At 43.4% G+C, this 24595-nt stretch overlaps 1 protein-coding gene and 1 long non-coding RNA gene across 2 annotated transcripts in view; one reads left to right on the top strand and one right to left on the bottom strand.

The window, feature by feature from the left end:
• Positions 1-8691: 8691 nt before the first annotated feature.
• On the bottom strand, positions 8692-13392 carry LOC114799802 (uncharacterized). The gene is made up of 3 exons (XR_003751274.1): positions 13230-13392; positions 9489-9579; positions 8692-9096 (listed from the first exon to the last, which is right to left on the bottom strand). It is a non-coding gene; the product is annotated as an uncharacterized LOC114799802 (long non-coding RNA).
• Positions 13393-13833: 441 nt separating this feature from the next.
• lmx1bb (LIM homeobox transcription factor 1, beta b) overlaps positions 13834-24595 on the top strand; it is a 50853-nt gene continuing 40091 nt past the window's right edge. The window contains exons 1-2 of the mRNA XM_028996678.1: positions 13834-13957; positions 14758-14926. Of these exons, the coding sequence (XP_028852511.1) occupies positions 13903-13957; positions 14758-14926 (224 nt within the window). The 5' untranslated portion in view covers positions 13834-13902. The remainder of the gene's footprint in view (positions 13958-14757; positions 14927-24595) is intronic.

A 24595-nucleotide genomic window follows, 5' to 3' on the forward strand; every position in this document is an offset into this window, starting at 1 on the left:
GGCTTGCTATCTTGAGCTAGCCAAAACTTAAAAAAAAATGTCTCTAAGTTTGTTGCTCAGAGGCGCAAAAAAAAAAAAGTTGCCAGCGCCTGAAATCTTTATATTTAGCTGGAAACAGTGAACAAAGTTGTTTCATGTCAGCATCATATCTCTGGCTGGATTCAGACCAAGGTGTTCATGTTAGTCAGGACAATAACAGCAAATCTTCGAGAGCTAAAGAAGGGGGCGTGGGGGGTCATCCTATTTAGACTGTTGTGGGTGAATAGGTGTAGACGTGCTGGCACTCGGTGAATTATTTTAAACGTTAGACACAATTTGAACTGCAAACATGTAAATTAAATGTATATTTAAGTAGAAGTATAATTTGTAATTCATTATTAATTTTATTTCGGCGTGTAGCACCTCTTTATAAATGGGTCTGGAATCACTTTAAAAAAAAAAAAAGAAAAGTTGCTTCCTTGTTTTGTTTTTCCCCAGTGTTATACTTCTGACCGCAGCTCGCACATGTGTAAGTGTTTGCTGCATTTTTTTGCACACGTGTGGTATTTTTATATATAGCATTATTATAAATCATACCTTAATTAGACTCTGTGGTTCCAAGCTGCTCTAACAGCAACTTTTTGTTATACTTAAAATGTTATTGCGAGCACAGCCCTAAAGGACAAAATGGATTTGAACTTAAAATAGATGTTTTCAACCACTGGATACTTTTGGTTCTTTGGTTTTTGTTCCTGGTTTGATTGTTTTAGAGAAAGGGACACTTGATGTCCAGGTGCTGCTGTTGCTGCGAGGCCGGTCTGACACCCAGGCCATTTTCACCTGATGCTGGACTAAGCTCACCATGCCTCTGGAAACAGTTTGGGCTTGTTATTGTCACGGCGGCATGGTGGACAGACAGATATGTTAGAAGACTTTCACAAAAGGGTTTGTTACAAAAAACATGAGCACACACCAGAACCAGTCATACAAGTTAAGGATGCAAAATGGACAAAGCAGAAAAAGCGAACATGTATACATGCCAGAACAGCTGCACACGATCAGGATGATTGGGAAAAAGCACACAGGAACTCTGGGCCGATTCGCCGCATCTATCAATTCTTGATTACATTTTTAAATTCTTGTCTGCTGAATATTTTGAATGTTAAGAAAAGTTCCTTCCAGACCATATAGTGCACATACAGAAAGCCAGTTCTAAGTGTTGGAATATTTGAAACTGGACAAAACAGTAATGGCTGTATGATGTTATAGGTAATGTATTCTGTTACAAAATACTCTTACAATATTAAGTACTGTATGTGTGTAAAAACAGTTCCAATAGCCTTTTTCATGTAATCATGTTGATATAGTCATTACTGACTTTCAACCGCTTCTGCATCTGACCATGTAAAGCAGATTAGTGTTTTTTTTCTATTGCATTACATGTATTCTAAAATTTTTCTTTCCATATGAGTTCAAAGTAACTGCATCATAAACACAGACATGTAAAATGTAATGTGGGCTGAATACAATACTATTTTAATTGTTATATGCAATGGCATCACATGTATTCAATTTATATTCCAAATGCATACTAAAAATGGCAGTCGTACTAGGCAAGTGGGTAATGAACCTATGAACCAGAACACCACTGAGTTGCTCCAGGGCAACTCTGGATAAGGGCAACTGATGAATACCATTTTTGTAAAATTTATAAATGCTGTATCTTATAGGCCAAGAAACATAACACACTAATACTAACTTGCAGATCAGTGAGTTACGTGATGAATATTTGCTCTACAAGAGATCACCTTGTCTCTAATGAATGGGTATGTTTGATGGGTTTGGTGGGTGGGAGAGGTCAACCACAAAGTTTAATGGGTCATGGTTTACTAATTTGTTGTTGTTGTTTTTTAGTATCCTTCCTCCAGTACCACACCATGCAAATCACCTGGTCCAGAAAGGATCAGCAATGACCTGCATCCAATCACAGCAGTACCTGCTCTACCATGGAGGACCCCACTTGGCAAATGCCTTGTGATTCTGACTGGATCACAGAACCACAGTCTCTTGTTTGGTTTACATTCGCTCATCTGATGGTTCCTTACAGACGTCTTTGAGCTCAGCTGGTTTCACTTTTCCTTTCGTCATGATTAGGGAAATAATAACGGCACCCAGAGACCGTGCTCTGAAAATGAAATGAATGAAAGGCCTGAGCGGTTTTTACGAAAGTGTGTGCATGTGTGCTTTCAGGAGAGGGGGGAAGACTACGTGCAGAACAGAGGTACGTCAGGCTCCCCTCCCGACCTCAAAGCCACTCCAGCGGGCATCATTTATGCTCGTGATGTCCAGCCTAGAGTAGAGTAATGTTTCGCTTGCGGAGTGCTGCAGCAGATGCAGCAAGCCCATATTTTACCTCACACTCCAGCGCTGTGACATGAAGCAGCGTGGACCCGTGTAGCCGGGCCTGCACTCGTGTGCTGGAAATTGGAAAAGGAAACCTGTATTTATGAGGTGTACGTATGTAGCGTGAAGTATGGTGCTGTGCCTGGCATTCTCCCTCTCTCTCACACACACACAGAGAAACACACACTCGTCCTCTCTGACAGTCCCCACCATTCCAAGCACTCCTGTAACACACCACAGACACCGAAAGAGAGCGGCAGTGAGAGGAAGGAAGATGAAGCGAGGGAGTGACAGGGGAAGCTGGCTTGTCAGACTCACAGGCTCAGAGTAAGTGAGCGAACGAACAGGCGGACAGGCGGGTTTCCTGTGTTCCTCCGGCCCACTGATAGACTCATCTGCTTCCAATGTGGACAGGAACGGAGGGAGCCATCAATCCCAGGCACGTGGGAACGTCCCCCCCACCAGCGATGTGATCCCTGTTTGGGCTCGGCATCCCACTCCTGAGCACACAGGGGGCCGATCAGCAGCTCGCACACTCATACACACACTTCGCGTGGGGAAACGTGGTTGGTTGTTAATGAGGATGGCTGTAGAGACAGTGATGGGCTTCAGGTGCAGCTGTTGGAGACACTTTTCTGATGGCTTCTGCAGAACTTGACAGCACATACTGTCCACTAAAACAATGAAGTCCCAGATGCAGATAAAATAGTCTAAAGCAGAATTTCATTCCAGGAGCACCGTGACCATGGTTAAAAAACACAATTACATTGATCATATAAATAATCAAATGGTTAAACAAAAAAAATAAACTATGAATATACTGTGAACATATTATTGCCATTGTGTACAATTCTGTATTTTAGAATTAGCTGTTTGTGCTCATGCATGTGTGTGTTATATATTACATGTGTATGCATGTAATATATGTGTTTGTGTAGTTTCCAAAATTAGTATGTAGAGCTAATCAACGTCAAACCCACATCATAGCATTTTTGCTTCATATATGTTACGTGTTACATATAAATCATACAGGAATATTGCAGATAGTTGCTAAGCTGCAATACCAATTGTGCGCTTTTGAAGGAATGCAGGAATGACATATTTAGCAATATAAGAAAAGTAGCTTACAGATTTGTCTCAGGGTGTTGAGTTGGGTTTAAAGCACCTCTAATAAACCCAAACTAAGCCTAAGAGGTGCTCTGTGGGACTCAAAAAATAAAGTAGACACCGCAGGTCTAAATTCCTGCACTTAAGCCCATTGGCTTATGTTTCCTGGCTGAAAATGGAGTTTAAATCTTTGATTGTTCATGCAGTGGCCAGCTGATGAAGGACATTTCCATCGTATTGGCCTACTCAGAGCATTTCTTTTTTTCTTTTAACTGAAAGGCAAAAAAAGACTTCTATATTTTGTCAAATAATTTATTTTAATATATGTACTAGAATAAATACAATGAGTGAAAAACACAGCAATAACAACGTTAATATTAATGCATTTATTTTTTAGAGTTTTTTGTAACTATATAATAGTGTTATTTGAATACATATAGTTATGCAAGATATTTGTTTAATTCTTGTACATAAAGAAAAATATAGTTTTCACAGAATAAATATTTGTGTTAATCACATTATCAGCGAATGATAAAGTAATTCTGAAACCGTTGGATGGGGTGGAAGTTAACATGAGAAACTTAGTCTGTTTTTCCTGATTGTGGAATGTACCACATATCTAATGAACAGGGGGAAGGTTGAACGTGTGGTCGCCCATCTCCCCTAACAAGCTCAAACTGGACTCTGGGGGAAAGGATATGAAAACCATCTTGTCGGGCTTTGGCAGGGAGAGCAGTCAGAGATATCAAAGACCTGCGTCCTTTTTCTCAACGGGGTCTCCCTCTCCATGAGAATACCTCACCCATGTGCACCACATTATGATAATTGAGCAGCGCTGGAGCCAGGCGTTAGGTGATCTCTCTCTTTCACTCCATCGGCCCCTCCCTTTACCAAAGGAGAGATGTCCAGCCTGCATCTTTTCCACACAGAGAGCAGAAACCAAAGTGGCTGGAACTGCGAGATCAATTAACTCCTTTCAAGTCAGATCAAAGGTGTGGAACCCCTCGTGTCCAGACATTTACACAACCTGCCCACCAATTAAAACCTAGAGTAGGTCGCTGCTCTTATTGGTCCACTCACTGGATGCTGGGGCCATGTGCCTCGTATTGGTGAGCAAGACGTGCCGGATGACATTTGAGTTTTATTTACAGCATGACACAGCTACTTACAGAGCTACTGCAGGCATAGGATCCTGCATACAGACGTACCTCACAAAGGTCTCAAAACTGATCTGAGAGCAGAATATCAGTTGCGCTCAGGACATGCACAGAGAATAACAAGAAGAAACCAAAGCCAGGGGAAATGTGTAGACTTGAGAGACTTAAGGCACAGACAGGTGCAGTGACCTCCTTCACCTCTCTAGGTGCCACTGGCTTTTTATGGGACATTTACGGCTGGCCAGTGCCTTTTAACGCAGCCACCTGGATGCAATAAGGGTCCGGCTCCTAAACTCAGCCCGCTGGAGTTCCCAGAGGCCCCAGAGGGAGGCTAGCCCTGTTTAGACGTTTATGGCGCGGAAAGTGGTCTGGGGGGAAAAAACACTGACAAAGAGCGAAGCAGCGTGTTTTCGTGCAGGTTGTAACACAGCCCGCAAGGATTGGTTGGATTTTTTTTTTTTGTTTCTCTTGAATTAACCCTATGAGCGTGGATGGAGTTTTTATCTGCAGTGAAGCAACAGGGTCTGTAGTAATGAGGCACTGAGACGTGAAGGAAGGTGGGCTTCTTGCAAAAGACAAACAGCCCGTCCATCTTCTTGCAGGAGTTATGGTACGTAGGATGAAGCCAATAGTAAGGACCGATCCATTAAACGCCTGAGAAGAACACATTCCCATGAAGTGAGGCTTTCATTATGAACTTGACAAAAAAGTGTCCTGGGTCTTTAGTTCCGATGGCGAAAGTGGCCATGTGGCCAGGCGCTTGACCTTGGGCGTGTGCTCTTGGCTCCGAGCCCATTGACGTTGGTCCAGGTGGTGGTTCTAATAACTTTATGCAGGGGCCTGTGGTCTTGACAAAGGCCAGGACTTTCCACCTCTCGACTTCTCTCTCGCGCTGCACAATGGAAAGACACATTAGACAACATTACACACATCACAAAAAGTTGCAATGTCGTGTAAATTGCCACCTTTTGTTAATTTAAAACACTTGAATGGACATAAAAAATGTACTTCTTGAGTAGTAATATTTATCAGTTAAATGTTTTTTTGTTGCAGTTACATTAAAAATAATGTTTGGTTAAGAGAATGCAAGCTATTTTTCCTACAATAGTTTCATGCAGAGGTCACAGTGTCAGCAGATGTGCTGCACGCTGCGCCTGTCTTGTGGTAGAACAAGGAAGGGCGTGCCTCTTTTTATTTCTTTTACTCTCTCTAACGTATGGGACAGATTGTGATAAGCTATCTTCTGACAGATGTCGTGCAGATCCTCATGGCCAGATACATCCAGCTGAAGCACATCTGGTGATTCTCATTTTGGACAAAGCATTGCATACAAACACACACACACACACATGCATAGGATGTTTGTATGCACAGCCATACAGTGTACTTTTCTGGATGTGTTGGTGGAGCCTGTAATATTTTTACAGGTCAATTGTCATCTACATTAACTTGGTGTCCTTTCTTCTTGTGGATGTGAGTGAATGTGTGTGTTTTGTTGTGTGTGTGAGAGAGAGAAAAGGAGATTTAATTACTCAATGGAATTTTAAGAGTGATTTATTTGATGTTTGCTTGTAAAAAGTTTATTTATTTCATTTTCAGAGGCTTTCAACAAAATGAGCAGAGGCTTGGCAGCTCCTCCTTGGGTTCCTGAGGAGACACTTGATGCTGTTGCTTGGCGGTGATTGATGTCACGGAGGTGCAATCCAGAGCTCTCACTGCATGTTTATGATCCGTATCAACGCAATGCGTCACTCACACCACACTGCCGGTGTCACCACGGGGACATTCCATTGACTGCAAGGCTCCCAGTCTCTTTTTTCTGCCCACTTTCATTTTAATTTAATTCAAAACTCAACGTGTGACACCACAGCCCGGGACAGTTCTGCTGTATATTTGTGCTTTTATGTGTTCTTTCGTGCACGCTGATCATGCAAGAATGGTGAACTCTCTGCATGGCCGTTTTGAGTTCTGCCCACAGCCTAAATGCAGTGAGACATAAATGCTAAACACAGTCCACAGCTCCACAAAACATGCACCGTACTGACCACTAAAACTGACCACTGACCAAAATTTGGGTTCTCCTGAATCAGAGTAGAATCATCTGATATGTTACATCCCCCACCCCTTGCAATGCTATGGTCAAAGTGGTCTTTAACTAATTCACCTATCGTGCAGGCATGCCTTTATACTGGGTTTTAGGTGTTAAGAGTGTTAAGAGTGTAATGTGCCATATGTAATGTGCCGGGCCTTGGCCACTAGAGTCCGCTATCGGACATTGACTGCTTGGACTGTGGACTTCGGGGGGACTGGATTTGATTTGGTGCACCTGTGTCTTGTTTCCCCTCACCCTTCATCCAGCAATTCTTCATGTTGTCTGCACACACACTCGGTTTGTGCTCTGGGTGTATGCATGTGCACACGTTTCAAGGAGTCTGCAGTATCCTGTGTTCTGTCTTCTGCCTTGTTCGGGACATTATTGTTTATTTATGTATTTATTGCGTTCTCGTGATTGGTTGAAATCAAGGTGATCAACAAAAATGGAATCTGCTGTGTATGGGGTTCATTATGCGTAAGATCAGGTTGATAACCAAGGCCAGATAATTTAGAAATCTGCCTTTAAATGGTTCTGGTAAACGTTTGTTTATAATTATTGATATCTGATATTAAAATAGATTCCTGCATTTTAATACAAATGAAATTTCAGGTTTCAGGATTTATCTTGAAGTGCTTTGCTACCAGTAAGTGTGAAGTCTGACATTGGCCCACGTTAGTTGCGTACCTGTGTTGCCCGATACCACATTTCTTTTGCTACTGCTGAATCTGATTAATAATTAATTGCCACTACAACTTGTTTAGAAATGTTTAATTAATTAATGTATTACCATTTTGAAGCTATGTTGAGAGTATTTCTAATTTGTCTGCACGTAAACAGAATGCACATTCATTTATCCATGATGCTTAAATGTGACTAAAACATCACTAAATCTGTGATAATGACACAGATTTAGTGATGTTTTAATAACAGCCTATCTTTAGCATTATCATTAAATGAAACAATAAATTATTATTATTTTTTTTTCCCTCAACTTCAAGTCTTTCAAAAGTGTTTCCTTTCAGGTTGTGGTATACAGGAGTGTTTTTTTTTTGGGAGAGAGTGATTGGTGAATTTATCCCTCCCACGTGAGAACGAGGGATATCTGGTGTAAAATGGCAAGTGTCTATCATGGTCATGGTCAGAGCCCCCACCACGGTTGAGTTTGCAAAGTCTGAACACACTTTAAATGATCTGAAAAGACCAATAAATCTCTCTTGATGGGAGACACCAAAAGAATAAAATAAAATGGCTTTAGTCCAGTCAGTCCTATAAAGCCAGACCAGGTAGAAGAAAACAGAGAGAGTAATGCCACATACCCACATCAAGAATTACGGTTCAAGATCTATATCTATTAGTTCAATGAGCGTTAAGGAAAGCGTTTCTATGATTACTGTAGTATCTTTATCTTAATTTCCATTTATATCATTAAAAATTTAAGATGAAGTGAATAAACCTAATAAAGAGCTTTTTTGCATTGAATTTATAGATAAATGCAGTTTTCTTTTGTGAATATGTTATTCATAATGTAAGTAGCATTAGTCCACCAATACTATGTATATGGACAGAAAATTATAGCTGATGACATGGCTGTTATAATAGTATGTATTTAATCAGTTTTTTACACAAAGCACATATTTAAATAGTTTGTTTAGTAGACTAGGATTTCTTTTAGTATACTTGTATAACTTTAAGTTCATCATATTAACTGTGCTGTATAGGTCAAATTCCTTTGAACTGAATCTAAAATAGGATTTACATGAAAAAACAGGCCCATCCACCGGACGACTGTCTAGTCATCTGGTCAACATCTCACCACTGACATTGCTCAGCATGCAGCTGTCTCCATCCCTGTCTTGTAGGTGAGCGCTGGAGAGCAGGATGAAAGGTGGACGGCGATGCGTGATGGATGTACATGTGTCGGACAGGCCAGCATTTCAAACAGAGCCCCGCCCTCATCCCTCCAAACAAGTCCCACGTCCTCATTATCGACATGCTTTTCATGTGTCTCTTTTCTATTCTCAGAAAGTGGGCCGCCCTTTGAAAAGAGACTCGTAAATCTCCCTAAGAAGGAGGGCAGGCCAGCTTATGGTGTTGCCTAATTAGACATGATAATTACCGGTGGGCCACTTGATTGAGTAAGCCATTAGTGTACGCCGTGCGGCGGGCATGAGCGGCTCCTGGAGGGGCACGTATCACTCATGGACTAGTTTAAGGATTGCATTTTGACAGGCCGGTCCTGCCCGTCTCCCGTTTGGTGCTTCCTCCACAGCAGGCAGTGAGATCTGGCTTGGGGTCCTTCAGAGTCTCCTTCATCAGAAGGTGTCATGCCGACGTGTTTCCATCATCTTTCTCTTTCTGGAGGTCAAAAAAAATGGTTATTTATTTTTAAAGCATGACTTCTAGATTATTACTTTTGTTGGTAAAATCAGCAATATCACCAACATAATATATACATATATGTTTATATGTATATATAAAACATAAATATATATAATAAAAAACAGGCTCCCTTACATAATTCATTATAATACTATTAGGCATAATTCATTATAATACTATTTCTTAGACTAGAGCTAATGTATCTTTATTAGTGTGTAGTTCTTGTTTTGTTAGATGATTCCAGCAGCCAGAAGGCTCAACTTTGTCTCTAATATTATTTATCTTGTTCACATCAAAGCATTGCTTCAACATCCAGGGACTGCAATTCTTTCACTTGAACACACGGGGACAGCATTTCAGTTTCTTACTGCTGCTGGTGGTGAAGCAGAGGAGAATCATTTGGGGATGTGGTGAGATCCCCCGCATTCTGGGGGTCTGGCTTTCTGCTGCACCTACAGACTGAACCAGAAGATAAATCACCGAAGAATTACGATACGGGTGACTGGAACAAAATTCTTTCATGTGTCCACTTCTGCTCAAACAATCCGAAACTTTAATTCTAAATTGTTTGATATACGATCTAAGTGAGTTTTCAATTACAGTAAAGAACATAATCAGGGCTGAGTAGTCTAATCAGTTTTCAATTATTAGTATAATCTGCGCTTTTCTGTGTAGAGATGCAATGTGGACATCATGATGAATATACTGACAGTCACATTAGTTGGGGTTGTTAGGGTGGTCCAGAGAGGCGGGCCCGTATTCTGTACGTGGGGAAACCCGCTTTTATCCATGAATAAGAAGCTGCTGGGCAAGAGCGAGGTTTGTGTGGAACAAAACTCATTAAAACATCAAAGTGGATCCACACATAAAAGCTGAAGGCCTCGGCCTCTTCTCTCTGGGATACGCTGAGAGCGTTGGAAAGCGTTTAGAAACTTTTTTTTTTTGGTAGACGTCTCTCTCACAAAGAAAACATCTTTTTGTTTTTATTTCGTTTAGGGTTTTCTTAAGGTAAGAACGGGGTAATTATATAATAAAAGATTTTAAGGTTGATTGAGATTATGAATACTTTAACAAAGATTAATCATTCAAATTTAGGTTACATGTATGTATATTCACTTAATATAACTAGTATTTTCTTGTTACATGTCGTGGTGTTCTAGGTAAATAAAAAAGCAGTGTAAATTGCCTCGTTAGGGGGCGCTGTGGTCCGCGTTGCCGGTAATCATCCTATTTCCATACAACCATTACATTTAATAAATGTAAACAATTTTCTAATTGAATTCTGTCTAAGCTTGATTATGTTGTTAATGTTAATATTATTATTATTGGTGGACTTATAGTCGTGTTATCATTCTTGTTAGTAAGAGTGATAATAGTAGTATTAATATTATTTTATATTTTATATTTAAAGTACGATTTGGGGGGGCAGAAACGAATTACAGAAACAGGGACGCACACGGAATATTCTATGTTTCATAACTTAAAAACCAGCAATAAAACACATCAAAAACATAAATTGCTAAAGAACGTGTCTAACATGTGAGCAGAACGTGGAAATCTGGGTGTGCGTGTGTGCGTGTGCGTGAGTGCGTGTGTGTGTGCGTGCGTGTGTGTGTGTGTGCGTGTGTGTGTGTGTTGACTGCCTTAAGTATATAAAAACTTTCTGCGCACGTCTTTGTATGTGTGCTGTGTCGCCTTGTCGTGCTTGATGGATGTTATGAATAAATGCGGACGTGTAAAAATGATGCTTTATTTATGTCTGTGTTTATTGGGACCTCAGCTGTATGATTGACCAGATAAATCAAATCTTCCTGACCTCTCCTGACAGGTGACGCTCTCAATAAATTTTAGATAGATAGATAGATAGATAGATAGATAGATAGATAGATAGATAGATAGATAGATAGATAGATAGATAGATAGATAGATAGATAGATAGATAGGGGTTTATTTATTATTCCTTTCCCACCTTTTTGTCTTCTCCGTATCCGTGTAATTCGTATATTGGCCGCAGGGGGGCGTAATAAACAAACTAACACACCAACAAATACTCCACTCACCACCCACTGCACCCACTTTCTAATCATCACCCACTTCACCCACTCCACTCACCACCCGCTGCACCAACTTTCTAATCATCGCCCACTTTCTACTCATCACCAACTTTCTACTCATTACCCACCTTCTACTCATCACCCACTTTTTTTCTCATCACCCACTTTCTACTCATCACCCCCCTTCTACTCATCACCCACTTTCGTCGCATCACCCACTTTCTACTCATCACCCCCTTCTACTCATCACCAACTTTCTACTCATCACCCACTTTCTACTAATCACCCCCCCTTCTACTCATCACCCACTTTCTTCTCATCACCCACTTTCTACTCATCACCCCCCCCCTTCTACTCATCACCCACTTTCTTTTCATCACCCTCTTTCTACTCATCACCCACTTTCTACTCATCACCCCCCTTCTACTCATCACCCACTTTCTTCTCATCACCCACTTTCTACTCATCACACCCCTTCTACTCTTCACTCACATTCTACTCACCACTCATTTCTATTCATGTCTTATATTTCATTGTCTCTGCATCACACGCAACATTTTATTTAGTGGTACTTTTATTATCATAATTACGATAATATTATTAAATCAATAAAGTGATTATAATATTAGCAATAACAACGGTAGTTATTTTGAAATAATAATAATAAAATTTAAAATTTAACCTTGGTTAAAATGTTAATAAAAGGATTGGACGCGGGGATTCTTATCGTCTGCGCGCGTGTCTGACCATCCGAATTTCCCGTAATTAGCGTCAGTTCCCCGATAACCAGACTCATTAATCAGCTGAACGGAGGCGACTCGCGTCGTTTATTATCACGACAAAAACGAAACATGAACGTCGTCTTCAAAATATCTCATACTGCATCTTCAGGCGACCGCGTTCATAGACGGATTTGTGTCGTACAGTTTTTATAAAGGTGTAATTATTATTCTATTGGATTTTTAGATTTACTGCATGATGGTTGGATGAAAGGCCGTAAGTCGCCATGACAACCTGTGCTGATTTGACCAGCGTAACTGAAGAGTAAATATGATGATTATTGTTTTATTATCGTTTCTCTCTCGTCTATTATTATTATCCGTGTTATTAGTATTACTCTTATTTCCAAGTCGCTGTCCCAGGTTGCACCGGGAACGGTTTTGGGGGGTCCGTCCTCGGCAGAGGGGGGGTCTGGGGGTCGCGGTGTGGTGGGGAGCTCATCTCACCGACAGCGGTGGACACGTGCGATTCATAAAGGAGCGGGATGAAAGAGGGGAGCCCCGGCGCCCCAAAATACCACGATGGGAACATTTTAATTCCAACACTTCAATTCCAACATTTATTTTTTTTAAAAATCAATAACGTTTGATATAATTATTCTCTTTGGCGCGAGCAACATCACACGAGTGTTTTTGTTGAGGGAATTTTAATAAAAAGTGAAGCGAATTCACAGTTGACATGGTAACAAATAAAACGTGTAAAAATAAAATGCATGTAAAGGCATCTCCGACGAGATAAAAACTATCAAATATGTACCCTACATTTATGAATTATTGACTTGAATATTTTAAAGATAGACCATCCGTTTACCTTCTTTAAATTTCGTTACTTCATCACTATCAAATTTTGCTAAATGTTGTCCAAATAAAGAAAAAGAATAGCAAAAATTATTCTTATAGTACTTATATTTATTTTGTATTAAAATGTATTGCCGTATAGATTCATTTTTATAATTATTATTATTATTATTGTAGGACCGTATCGGTCATGGCAGCTCTCCCGATCTCCAGGCGCAGGGGTCGCATCCCGATGCAGACATGCATGCGACACACACACATACAGAGAGAGAAAGAGAGGGGGGGGGGGGGGGGTAAATATATCAATACATAAACTAATATCGTTAATAATTTAACGATAATTTATCGTTAATAATCGTTAATAAGTTTCTTAAATTAATATGTATGTTCGATGGGCTGTAATGGCCGTGAGCAACACAATAAAAGAAGTGAATGGCAATGAAAAAAATTGTCCATTTATAATAAAAAGTGAACGTACGTCACGTGGTCTGGTCCTCACGCCGCCTTCATGTTTTTTGTCCAAGAACCCTGAGCTGAGCAGACTGACAGCACCACCTTTCTTTCTTTCTTTCTTTCTTTCTTTCTTTCTTTCTTTCTTTCTTTTCGGTTTCTTTCTTTCTTTTTTTCCGTCGTTTCCCCTGTCTTCTGGTTGGAAGTGTGCACCACGCAGCGTGGGGAAGTTGGGGAGCCGCGTTCCTTCTCGGAGGCGGAGCGCGCGCGGCGCGCACCAATCGCGTCTGCGCGGCGCCGATCGGAGGCGGGGCCGGGCCGGGGCGGGGCGGGGTTTGTGTGGGTGGGGCGGGGTGGGGTGCGCGCGCCGCGTCGAGGGCTTCTTCACGCGCAGGGAATCCCGCGTTGCGAGTTGAGACCGGGTCCTCGTCCGGGATTTTACCGCGAGCGCGCGCTCGGTCCCCTCCCCGCCCCCTGGTCTCTCGGAACTTTCTCGAGCGGCGCGTGAAGCAGGTGACAGTGCCCCGGTCCCGGTACCGCGCACAGGGTCCGGCTGGCTGCCGGTACAAGGACTCAGCACGGAAGGAACTTTTTCTTTCTGTCCCTCTGTCTTTTTTTTTTTTTGGCGACTGGATATCGCGACAGGTCCCCGGTCACCGGAGCGCCGCCGTCCCACAGGAGTCGACCGGCCGAGGCCAGAGATGCTGGACGGGATCAAGATCGAGGAGCACCCGCTCCGCTCCGGAACCATGCTGGGTGAGCGACCCCACCCTCCCCACGCACGCACACACACACACACACACACACACACGCAGCGCCGATTAATACGGAAAAGCGAGATAAATAAATAACCAAGTGACCTATGACCCCCGACGAGAGCGGCCTTTTTTACGGCCTGTTTACGGCGCGTAATATAACGTTCCACGGCGAGGACGAGCGAGCCGGCGTGGGGCGCGCACGAGACTGGAGCGCACGTGTTTACAGGAATCACAGCATGCATAAATATTACATGTAATAACAAATGTATATTTGTTTATGTATTTATATTTGCTGGCGATAAATTTATGCTGTTGTGTTACTGCAGGTTTTTTTTTTTTTTGACGTTTTCTCTCTGCAGCAGTTGCGGTATTTTCACTGAGCCGTTTATGCGTCTCTGTCGCTTTTTATTTTATTTTTTTTTGCATGTTGTATTTTTATAATTGTCACCCAGCAATTATCTTTACAGTAAAAAAAGAAACAAATCAGCTGTACTTTAAAATATTGTAACATTTACATAATTTGTCGCAGTGTTCATTTCTTTTTCTTTTTTTAATTTTATTTGTAGGACTTTGTAGCTTTTATTCACGCGCGTGTTTAAATCGACAGAAACCTTTTACACAAAATGCACGTTTCTGACGTGCATTTCAAACAAATTACGTTTCATTAAAAGCGAGTAATTACAGTTAATGAGAAAATGTGTTTATTTATGTCATTGCCACGGCAAATGAAGGTGTCTGTCTGTGACGTCATCACGTGCACTCACGTCCCTGTCCCCGTCCCCATGTGTCCGCCCGCAGGCTCCGTGTGCGAGGGATGCCGGCGGCCGATCTCGGACCGCTTCCTGATGCGCGTCAACGAGTCGTCGTGGCACGAGGAGTGCGTGCAGTGCGCGGCGTGTCGCCAGCCGCTCACCACCAGCTGCTACTACCGCGACGCCAAGCTGTACTGCAAGCACGACTACCAGCAGTGAGCAGAGCCGCCGGGGTGTCGGGGTGTCGGGGTGGCGGGTATCGGGGTGTCTGGTCTGTATGTTTAAACCAGGGACGGTCGGGTAATAACGCGCTTGAAACGAGACTCCACGGGACGCTCCTTCATTTGTCCGCTTCTATCGTTTTTTTTTTTTTTTTTTTGTAAATCGTTTCTCTCCGCGTAATTATGATATCTCTTCATCCGTTATTTTTCTCCATCTTCTCCATCTTATCATTTGGAAATATATTTAAAAAAGGGGAAAAAATGACAAAACAAATTTCAGTTGTTTTCTTTAACTTTACTCATTTATTATAGATTTTTTTAATGAATAAAAGCCGCGCGATCACCGCTCATTATCGGCATCATACTCGCCAAAACGCGCACCGTAAGAAACTTTGGGGCCTGTTAACCACCCGCCCGAATAAGAGAATTTTTCAGAATAAAAAAAAAAACCCGTAAAATAAATAAAATGTACATTTATTATAATAATATTATTATTATTAATAATTATTATTATAAACGTTGAATCGCACGACCTCTGATGTAACGCACTCGCCGATTCGCGCGCAAATTAAATTAACGCGAAAGCACTCAACTAAATAAAGAAAACAAATGCATTACTATATTACCCATGTGCCATCATTTATGAAAATTATTACACCGATACGAAATCGAATCCTCAAAAATCGAGTTATATAATTTCCATGCCTTAATAACTATCCAGTCGACGTTTATGTATTTCCATGTGGATATTTTTTTGTTTTTGTTTTGATTCAAGAAAAATCATTAATACATTATGTCACATAACAATTTACTACAAACATTCACATCTATGTATTTCTTATCATCACAGGTAGTGTTACTATGGTTATTTAAAAATGCCATTGAGTAATGCTTCATGTATAAAATATTGCGTATGCCCTCTCTCAGGCCAGGGTTTGCTGGGGTACATGGGTCATATTGAAAGCTGTGCATGTGTGTGTGTGTGTGTGTGTGTGTGCCGGTCTGCCGCGTTCGGGGTCCTGTGGACCTGGCTGTGATGGGACCGCCGGCTGCTCTTCATGTCTCCCCTTTATTATTTTTTTTTTGGTCTCGGCCTTTTGAAACGCTGCTCTTTTAATCACCGGGACATTACGGCGCTCTGCTACATGCCTGGTAACAAACAAAGGAGAAACATTTATTGCTTCACATCACTCTTTTGTGGCCGCCATTCTTCTCCCTCCCTCCCCGAGGGGAGCGCGGGCGGTTATCAGCGACGCGGCGAATTTCACAGCTCGGCCCTCGGATTCCGTCGCCTGGGAGATGCGACTGCAGGCCGGCGCCGATGCCGCCGAGGGCCGACCCGGCGAAGGAGTCCCGTTTTTTTCCGACGCCGCTCCGCTCGTTAGGGCGTGCCACGCCCTGCGTTTGCCTGAGTGTGTGGGTTTCTACTATAGGCCCCATGCCGGCCTGGCGTAACTCACGAGGATCGCCCACGAAGTCCCGAAACACACCAACCCGCACCCCAGCGCACGCCGCCGCGTCGCAGGCCCCACGTCGGGCCCCACGTCGGGCCTCGGCAAACCGCTAGCTCCCGCGTAGCCGCATCTGCGAAATCCCCCCTCCGCGCAACGTCCGCTCGGCGACGTCATTTGCACCTTTGGCTTTTTTGCGGCCTTCATTTAGGACGCACTTGTCAGCCTGCAGAAGAAGAAGCATTAAAAAACGACGGGCCCGCGGCCCCAAAAGGGGCAGAACGGATTCACGGGCCGAGATCAGCGCGGCCGTAAATCATAACAAATTTGGGCGAACATCCCCATCGACGCCTCTCTCGTGCGCCCCGGCTTCAAAGGGCCCCGGAATTTACAGGCGCGGGAGGTCGAGTTTTTGGCCCCGCCGCGCTTCTAAACAACTTTGGGGCCGAGCGGTGTTTTCACAGGATCACTTTTTCCGAAACGTGACACAGATTTAATGCTTTGCAAATGTCCTCGGGACTTCTCTCACGTATATCAGCGAGGGCCGAGCGGGCTTCACCGCGGGCCGTTCCCCTTCCGCTCCCTCTAAACAATGCTCGCCCTGCCTGGTGCTTCTGCATAAACGATGCCCGAGTTATTACTTTCACGCTGAAAAAAAGTCACAATGTACAACATTAATAATTAGTAATTAGGCTTTTTTAAATATTCAATATTCAAATGAGTTTCTAAAAACATAACAATTTCTAATACATCATGAACACATTGTTTCACAAATAGGATTATTAATATAAAATATGATTCATATCATTATAGGAAATGTTTCTAGGATGAAAAAAAAATAAATGCATTGAATTATTTGAATGTTAGAATAAACTTAATCATGCAACATATATAGTAGTAGGAGAGCCAATTTATTGAAATAATGATTATTTTGAAGAGTCCAGAATGAACTATCCGTATACATTAACTTCTGACCACAACAAAAACGGGCGAGTTGGTGGACTGACCTTCTGATGTGACCTTTCATTTTCCAATATAAGCGCGGTAAACTGGGAAATGTTGGTTTTATAAACGCATGTTGTACATTTTGTTTTTGCGCGTGTGCTTGCAGCAGATCTGGAGGCCTGTAGATGTTCGAGAGTGGAGGCACCGTCGGGGCAACTGACTGGTTAGAGTAGAGTGGTGGAGGCTCCCTGATGTGCTGATGGGTGCTGTTCATGGCCGTTGCTTTAATGTGTTGGTTTTTAATTAGTGTTCAGCGCGTGGGCCGGTGGCTTCATGCTGACGGGGGACTTTTTTCTTCTTTTTTCGGTGCGGCGCGGCAAATTTCCCGGGCCTTTTTACTTTCAGTATGTCTTCGCGCTCCCTTCGAACGTCTGTAGAAACGTTCTTCTCAACGTGAACACGCCCCGCAACCAGGAGAGCTGCTAGTGGCTGTTTTCTAGCTTGAGTCAGGACGGCGCTGACTGGAGCGGGACGCGTTCCTCTGTACGGAAGTATTAGGTTCTGTGTCAACATTGCCTGGCCTGTTCCAGCAGCATAGCGTGATGCAATAGTCTGTCAGCTCGTCCCCGCCATGCCGTACGTACAATGTACTGAGCGGCCTTTGTTACATTTACATTTTTACTCCATTTATCAGACGCCCTTATCCAGAGCGACTTACAATCAGTAGTTACAGGGACAGTCCCCCTGGAGCATCTTAGGGTTAAGTGTCTTGCTCAGGGACACAATGGTAGTAAGTGGGATTTGAACCCGGGTCTTCTGGTTCATAGGCGAGTGTGTTACCCACTAGGCTACTACCACCCTTTGTCTTTTGCTGCTCGAATGAAATAATTCGTACTTTTTATCAAACGGACGGAACCATTGTTCATGGGTAAATATTAAGGTTCCTTTTTTTTTTTTTTTACTCAGACTGGGTATGATAAGGAAGACCGTGTAGATAGAGCAGAGGACTGTGATGTAATGCGGGAGTGAGGGGTTCTGCGCAGACGGGCGTGGCTCATTTCTCCTGCTGGACATGACCTCGCCTCATTAGAGCTCTCGCCAACAAGCCCGTGTCCGGAGGCTGGATTCAGAGCGTTTGTGGGAACGTTACCTGTGCCGGCATGCACTGGCGGATGAGATATCGGATGCAGGGGAGCCTGGGATGTTCAGAGAGGCCAAGTTGGCGAGGGGGGGGACTCTAGCACTGCAGCGCGCTGTAGAGCTGGATCAGGACGGAGGGAGGGAGGGGAGGAGGGGTGTGATCAGGTTACACACACTGACACACACACAAATGCACAAACACACAATACACAAACGCAGTAAGGTCACATTTTACCCAATATATACTCACCCACTCATTGTCCATACACAGGATTTCTCATAGAATTTCAGGACCGTAAACCGGTCTTAAGGTACAAGGTCCCTTGTAAGCTGGCACACTGTCTTCTGGGTAAACATGTATTGCAGTGTCCTTCACAGCAAATACAATAAGGTGACAGCAACATGCAGTTAGTTCGAAATTATTAACAATCACCACAATGTGTTTCTTCTCGCTCACGTTATATGGCTCATTCGCCTTCTTATCTTATTTAGAGCGTGACAGTTTGCTATTTTGTGCTAGATTTGCGCTAGTTTGCAATTATTATGGAACTACGCTATACAGAAAAAAATACTATGAATGTCACTACTGCAAATGCTCAAATAAAAGAAATGTAATACTTAATCAGAATACTTTAAATTATTTACATTTTTAATACAGACGTATCTGTAGACCAGGTGCAATGAGACTTTCCAGTATCTTTTGTTAAGCTTGCATGACTCCTGTCACATCTCTGCGAAAATATTTCGCGAGATCTGTACGGAGCTGACACCGGGGTGCCATGTGCTGCTGCGTCTCTGGTGCACTGCCCGACTCACTTTCACACCCCGATCACATATTCTGCCCGCACACGTAGATGCCAGACCCTAACCCCGGAGCGCTCTGTGCCGCCAGTAATAGGGCTTAACACGTACAGAAGAGAAAACAAGTACGAATGTATCGTTGCTGCACGTATACTGTATGCTTGTGTTATCAAATTCCAAAAATCTTATTTATCTGTTTCTCAAATGTGCAAATTTCAGTCCTAGAAAACAGTGATCACACAATAGTGATCTACAGTGATGCCGAGGTTTACATTTAACAGGTTAATATCGTTTGGCCATTGGGACAGTTGGTAAGGAATCGGGTAAGGAAGCGAACCTGTAATCGGAAGGTTGCTGGTTCGAATCCCGAAGTGCCTGGGTGCCCCACACACCTTGCTCCCCGGCTCCATGGCTGCCCACTGCTCACTAAGGGTGATGTTTAAATGCAGAGGACACATTTCATTGTGTCACCGTGTGCTGTGCTGCAGTGTCTCACAATGAGAATCACTTCACTTCCATTTTAGGAAAAAAAATTGCTTTACAATCCTATTAACCAACATCTGTCAAGTTTGAAATTGCTGATATTTGCGTTTGCATGTTTCCGCTTGACTTTTGGTCTTTACAATGTTGAGGACATGAATCACAGAGCGTTACAATTGTGTCAGTAGACCACACCAGAGTTTTGCATTTCAAGAAAGTGAAATAGGAACCTTTTGCACTCGCAGATACATGAAGTTGTTAAACAGCACAACCTCCCACATCCTATCACACACACACACAGACAGATACCGAGGTCTGCAAATGAAATCTTAAACGTCACTTCACTTCCTGATCTCTGCCTCACATTTCTGGACTGCCCCGGAGTGGCCTTTAGCTCAGCCGCTCTCCACATCTGAGCTGTGACCTATAAAGTTGACAGAAAACTCAGGCCTGGCATCATTAAACGCACTCCCGGCCTTAACCTCCATCTCGCCGCCAGTTCCCTTTCTTCATCCCCTAATGAGATTAGCCCCCCAAACACTGGTATTGCCGCACAGCCCTGAATGACAGCGAGCTGCACTTTTATCATGGGCTGTCACCCTAAGCCCCCGGCCACTTTGTCCCCGATGGAGGGTTTGACGGAAGCTGGGACCTCTAATCCTTTTATTTTTGTCAGGCAGAGAGAAAGAGGCGAAGAATGGGACGGAACGGGACGGCGCTTCAGAAAGCCGGCGTTCTCGCCACCACTTCCTTCCCCCCAAAAAGCCCTCTTCCACAGCCAAGTGAGCACGAGGCGGATCTCCACGTCGTACACACGTACTCAGACACTTTTTTTTACACTTCAATCTAAGACCAACTTCTTTAGTGCGTTTTTGACCCAAATTAAGCGTCTTGTTGGTTTTTTTTTATGTGAACTGTTGGTAGATGGCAGGGTGGTGGTGCGAGCGCCGTGTTGGCCTGACTGAAATGCGTCAGGCCCCGTCCGCTTCCCCGCGGACGCCTGGCGCTGGCTTTTGTGTCCCGTCCCCCTGACTCCTTGGCGGCTTAGGCTCCTTTGTGCGGCGCCCTCACGGTAATCTGTTTCCAGCTGGATATCCCTGGGGCACTTTATTTACTCATTCAACTGTTTGGAAGTCTGTTAGACTGCAGATCGGATCCGCTGAAACCAATCTGATTACTCCAACCAGGCCGGCTAAGTCTAGCCTCTGTGGAGGTCCCCTCACTCAGAACTAATGTGGCCGCCGGTGGGCGGAGCATCGGGCTGCCTAGTGAGAGGCTTCTTGGCCTGATGGGACGGGGGTCATGTGTTTTGGTCCTTAGTGAAGGTTCTCAGGGCTCAGTGAGCGTGCATTTTTATACAATGATGGACTTCGGAGCTCAGATGGCACATCATGGTGCTATAAAACAAGAAGGTAGCGGTTCATGATTCAAACGTATGCCAGTGCTGTGCCTCAATGTTCAGTTCGTACAAGCGAAAAATGAACTAGTTCCCATTCACATTGGATCCAGTCCTTAATAAATAAGGACAGCAGTTACATATGTCTAAGTCCACGCTTGCTTGTTTTGTGAAACAGATTTGAATGCTCGAGCAACATGGCTTCAGCAGATTCCAGCTGGCCGATGTGTTCCAGCAATATGCACAGGCAGAACAGGCATTCTCCTCCTGCCTCAAAAGCTCATCCAGTCCAGATATTTTTCAAATGATACAGATTGCTGTCCTGTCCTGCTGGCATGCTGTCCCAGCTTTACTCCTGAGCGTACAATGTACTGATATCATGATTGTCAGGAAGTCAAAATCACAAGAAGCTAATTGAAAAGTGGTTGAAATGAAATGAGTGCTGCAGTCTTGCTGGAATTGCTTGGTCAGCTCAGCTACGTTGGTTTTCTTGTTAATTGGCCACAGTCGTGTTCGTTTGTAATAAATCGTCTGCCTCCCAAAGGGACAATGGGTGGAATTTTGCGAAGATGAATGCAGAGGGCAAGAAATGTCTGTTCCTTGCACAATCTCGCCTGAGTTGGTTTAAGTACGATGTGCCCTTAGAAATGAGCTTCACTTGCCAAAGGTTCGCTCTTCATGCCGGTTGGTGGGTATTCGCGAAGGTGCCAGTGTGTAGATCATGTCATCAACAGCTTCAGCAGTCACGATGCCACAGCACAGCTTTGTTTGATCAGAACGGCCAGATTGCTTTGTGTACTTGTCCGTCCAGAAGGAAGGCTGCAGGAGCTTAGCATCCAGGGCAAAAATCCTCCAGGCCGTCGGCACAGTGGGCCGTCAAGAACTTTAAATATGCTGCATCTCCCTCCGGGGCGTGAGACAGGGGAGGGTGGGAGGGGGCGTAGAGGTAAGTAAACTAAAAAGAACAACATTTAGACCAGCAAGAACTTCTGAACTTCCCTCTGTCGCCCCTCTTTTCCTCCCTTTTCGTTTCTGCTCCTCGTCTGATGGAGGGGGGGTGGGCTGCTGCTCAGTCCATCGCCTACTGGGCGAAGAAAAACAAACGGCGGAGAACGCGCAGTGGATCGGTTTTCAGTGTTTTCTCCCTCGCCGCTGCGACGGTGAGGCTGCTCGCTGTACCCCCTCCCTCCACCCCTCGTGATTTATGCAAGAGGTTCCTTCACCCACAGAGGCTTCAGACGGATTCAAGGGGAAATATTTGGATGATGGAGAGGTTAGGAGGAGAGGAGGAGTAATGAGGAGTAATGGCCAATAAGAGATGAATCAGGCACACAAGCTAAAGGAATGATGAGAGCCAACACGTGGTGTACCCCTCCTCTAATATCCAAAATCCGCAAATTGAAAAGAGGACGGGGGGGGGTCTTCTTCTCAGTGGTGATGATACCGATCATGCAGGCCCCTCCTTTCTCCTTGTTCTCTTCTGCTTCCCCCCTCACCCCACCACCATGTCCTCTCTGCTGGCTGGATGCTAATGTTTCCCAGAAAACAGCCACAATACATCTTCCTGGGGAAATTCCAACGCTCGCGAGCGCTGCAAAACGATCCCGCATCACGGAGGGTGGATAAGAGAGTAAAATATGGGAGATTTCCGAAGCAGGAGTTACAACCTTGGTTCTGATTTATTTCATGATGCGGCGTTAATGAAGATTCATGGTTCTCCGAGCAGATGAATGTGGGGAAACGTGCACAAATAAATAATAAAACACTGTCAGACATGAGCCTCATTCTTCACTTTTTTTTTCCTGATGTATAAATGAGCTGTCAGGGTGCAGGCGATCCCAGTCTAAAAATGTCGTTTCTTCTGCTTGAGTTTTTTTTTTTTTTCATAGCACGTACCTGTAACCTCAGATCTCACCCGCGAGTGACAGGCGGCGTTAGCTCACTTTGTTCTGTGTCAGGTATTTGAAATATGTAGCATGCTCTGCAAAATCCTGTTGCCAGTACTTAAAAGCACACACACACACACACATAGACACACATAAATGCATTGTTCTGGCTTGTCACTGTGCACGTTCATGGCCCACACAAAAAAAACAAGAATGAAACACGCAACTGGAGACTTGACCTGTTTTGCAGCAACCTTGAGTTAAAGGCCAAACTTAGCTTTTATGTACATGGGCACTGCCGTCTGTGCAGCATTTAATGTTAAGCTATTGGCTTAACAGATAGTTCCATATCATTACACTGTACATTATCTAGAAAACATTAAATATATTAAAAAAAATACAGTACATTATTTTCCACAAGAACTTTCATTATTCGAGATGGAATGAATTTCATTATAAAGAAACATCTTCTTAGCAACATATATTGTTATTAGCTATATATATTAATTCATATTATATTGTCATGTGACCCTCTGCACCAGCTCATGCGATGGAATGGGAAGACGGTGACATGTGATTCACATGATGTTTAACCAGCGCCGACCTTAGCTCCTCGCTCAGTCACTGTGTCTCGACCCTAAACCTGTCAGCTCATCGCATCCAACCCAAAGGCACCGTCAGTTTCATTGTGTATATTCTTGTACGGATGCCACGCCGGTGGACGTTTCAGTTGTGCCTGAATTGTGTACGTAGATTAAAAGAGCGATGCTCACCAACTCCTTTGCATTGTGAAGGTGAATTGGGTTCACTTGTATGTACATTTACAGCATTTATCAGACGCCCTTATCCAGAGCGACTTACAAGTGTCTTGCTCAGGGGCACAATGGTGGGAAAGTAAGTGGGATTTCAATATATGTTAAAGTTCATTTTCAGTGGGATTAACTATGCATTAGTTTGTGGACATTAAACTAAGTGTATGAATAATAATTATTGGGGCTGTTAGTTGATTAAAAAAGATCAATTAATGGTTAAGACTAAAGCGTCCAATAGTGCAAATTTGAAACATAGACAAGTGTTCAGATCAGACAGGGCGGGACAGGGAGATGACATGGACATTTAAAAAAATAATAAAACCCCATGCAGACATACATTTCAGCTGATTTGCTTAACAATGTTGTTAACTGTGCGCCAGATGCTAATGTGTGGGTTCAAAATTTTTCATCTGTTTTGTGGCTGATTTCCACCCTCTGCATGCAGGGATATTGTATGTGTCACCGCTTGAAACGAGTGTAAATAACCACTAAAACTCTTTTACTGTCCATCTCCACTTTAACGCAGGGATTGTAGGGATTCACACATTCACAGGAAGCTCAATTAATTTATTTATTTCAATGTGTTACATATGAATACATTTTTTATTACATTATTACATCTGCACATTGACCTCTCTGTAGCTCTAAAAACGCCTGATTGACAGGAGGACTATGCTCTTTTTTGTGCATTTTGTTTGGCATTTTGGATTCCTCCATCTGACATTTGTAATCCCCGAAAAATCCATAAACGA

This window comes from Denticeps clupeoides, chromosome 11 (genome assembly GCF_900700375.1).
Source record: "Denticeps clupeoides chromosome 11, fDenClu1.1, whole genome shotgun sequence".
Taxonomy (NCBI): domain Eukaryota; kingdom Metazoa; phylum Chordata; class Actinopteri; order Clupeiformes; family Denticipitidae; genus Denticeps; species Denticeps clupeoides.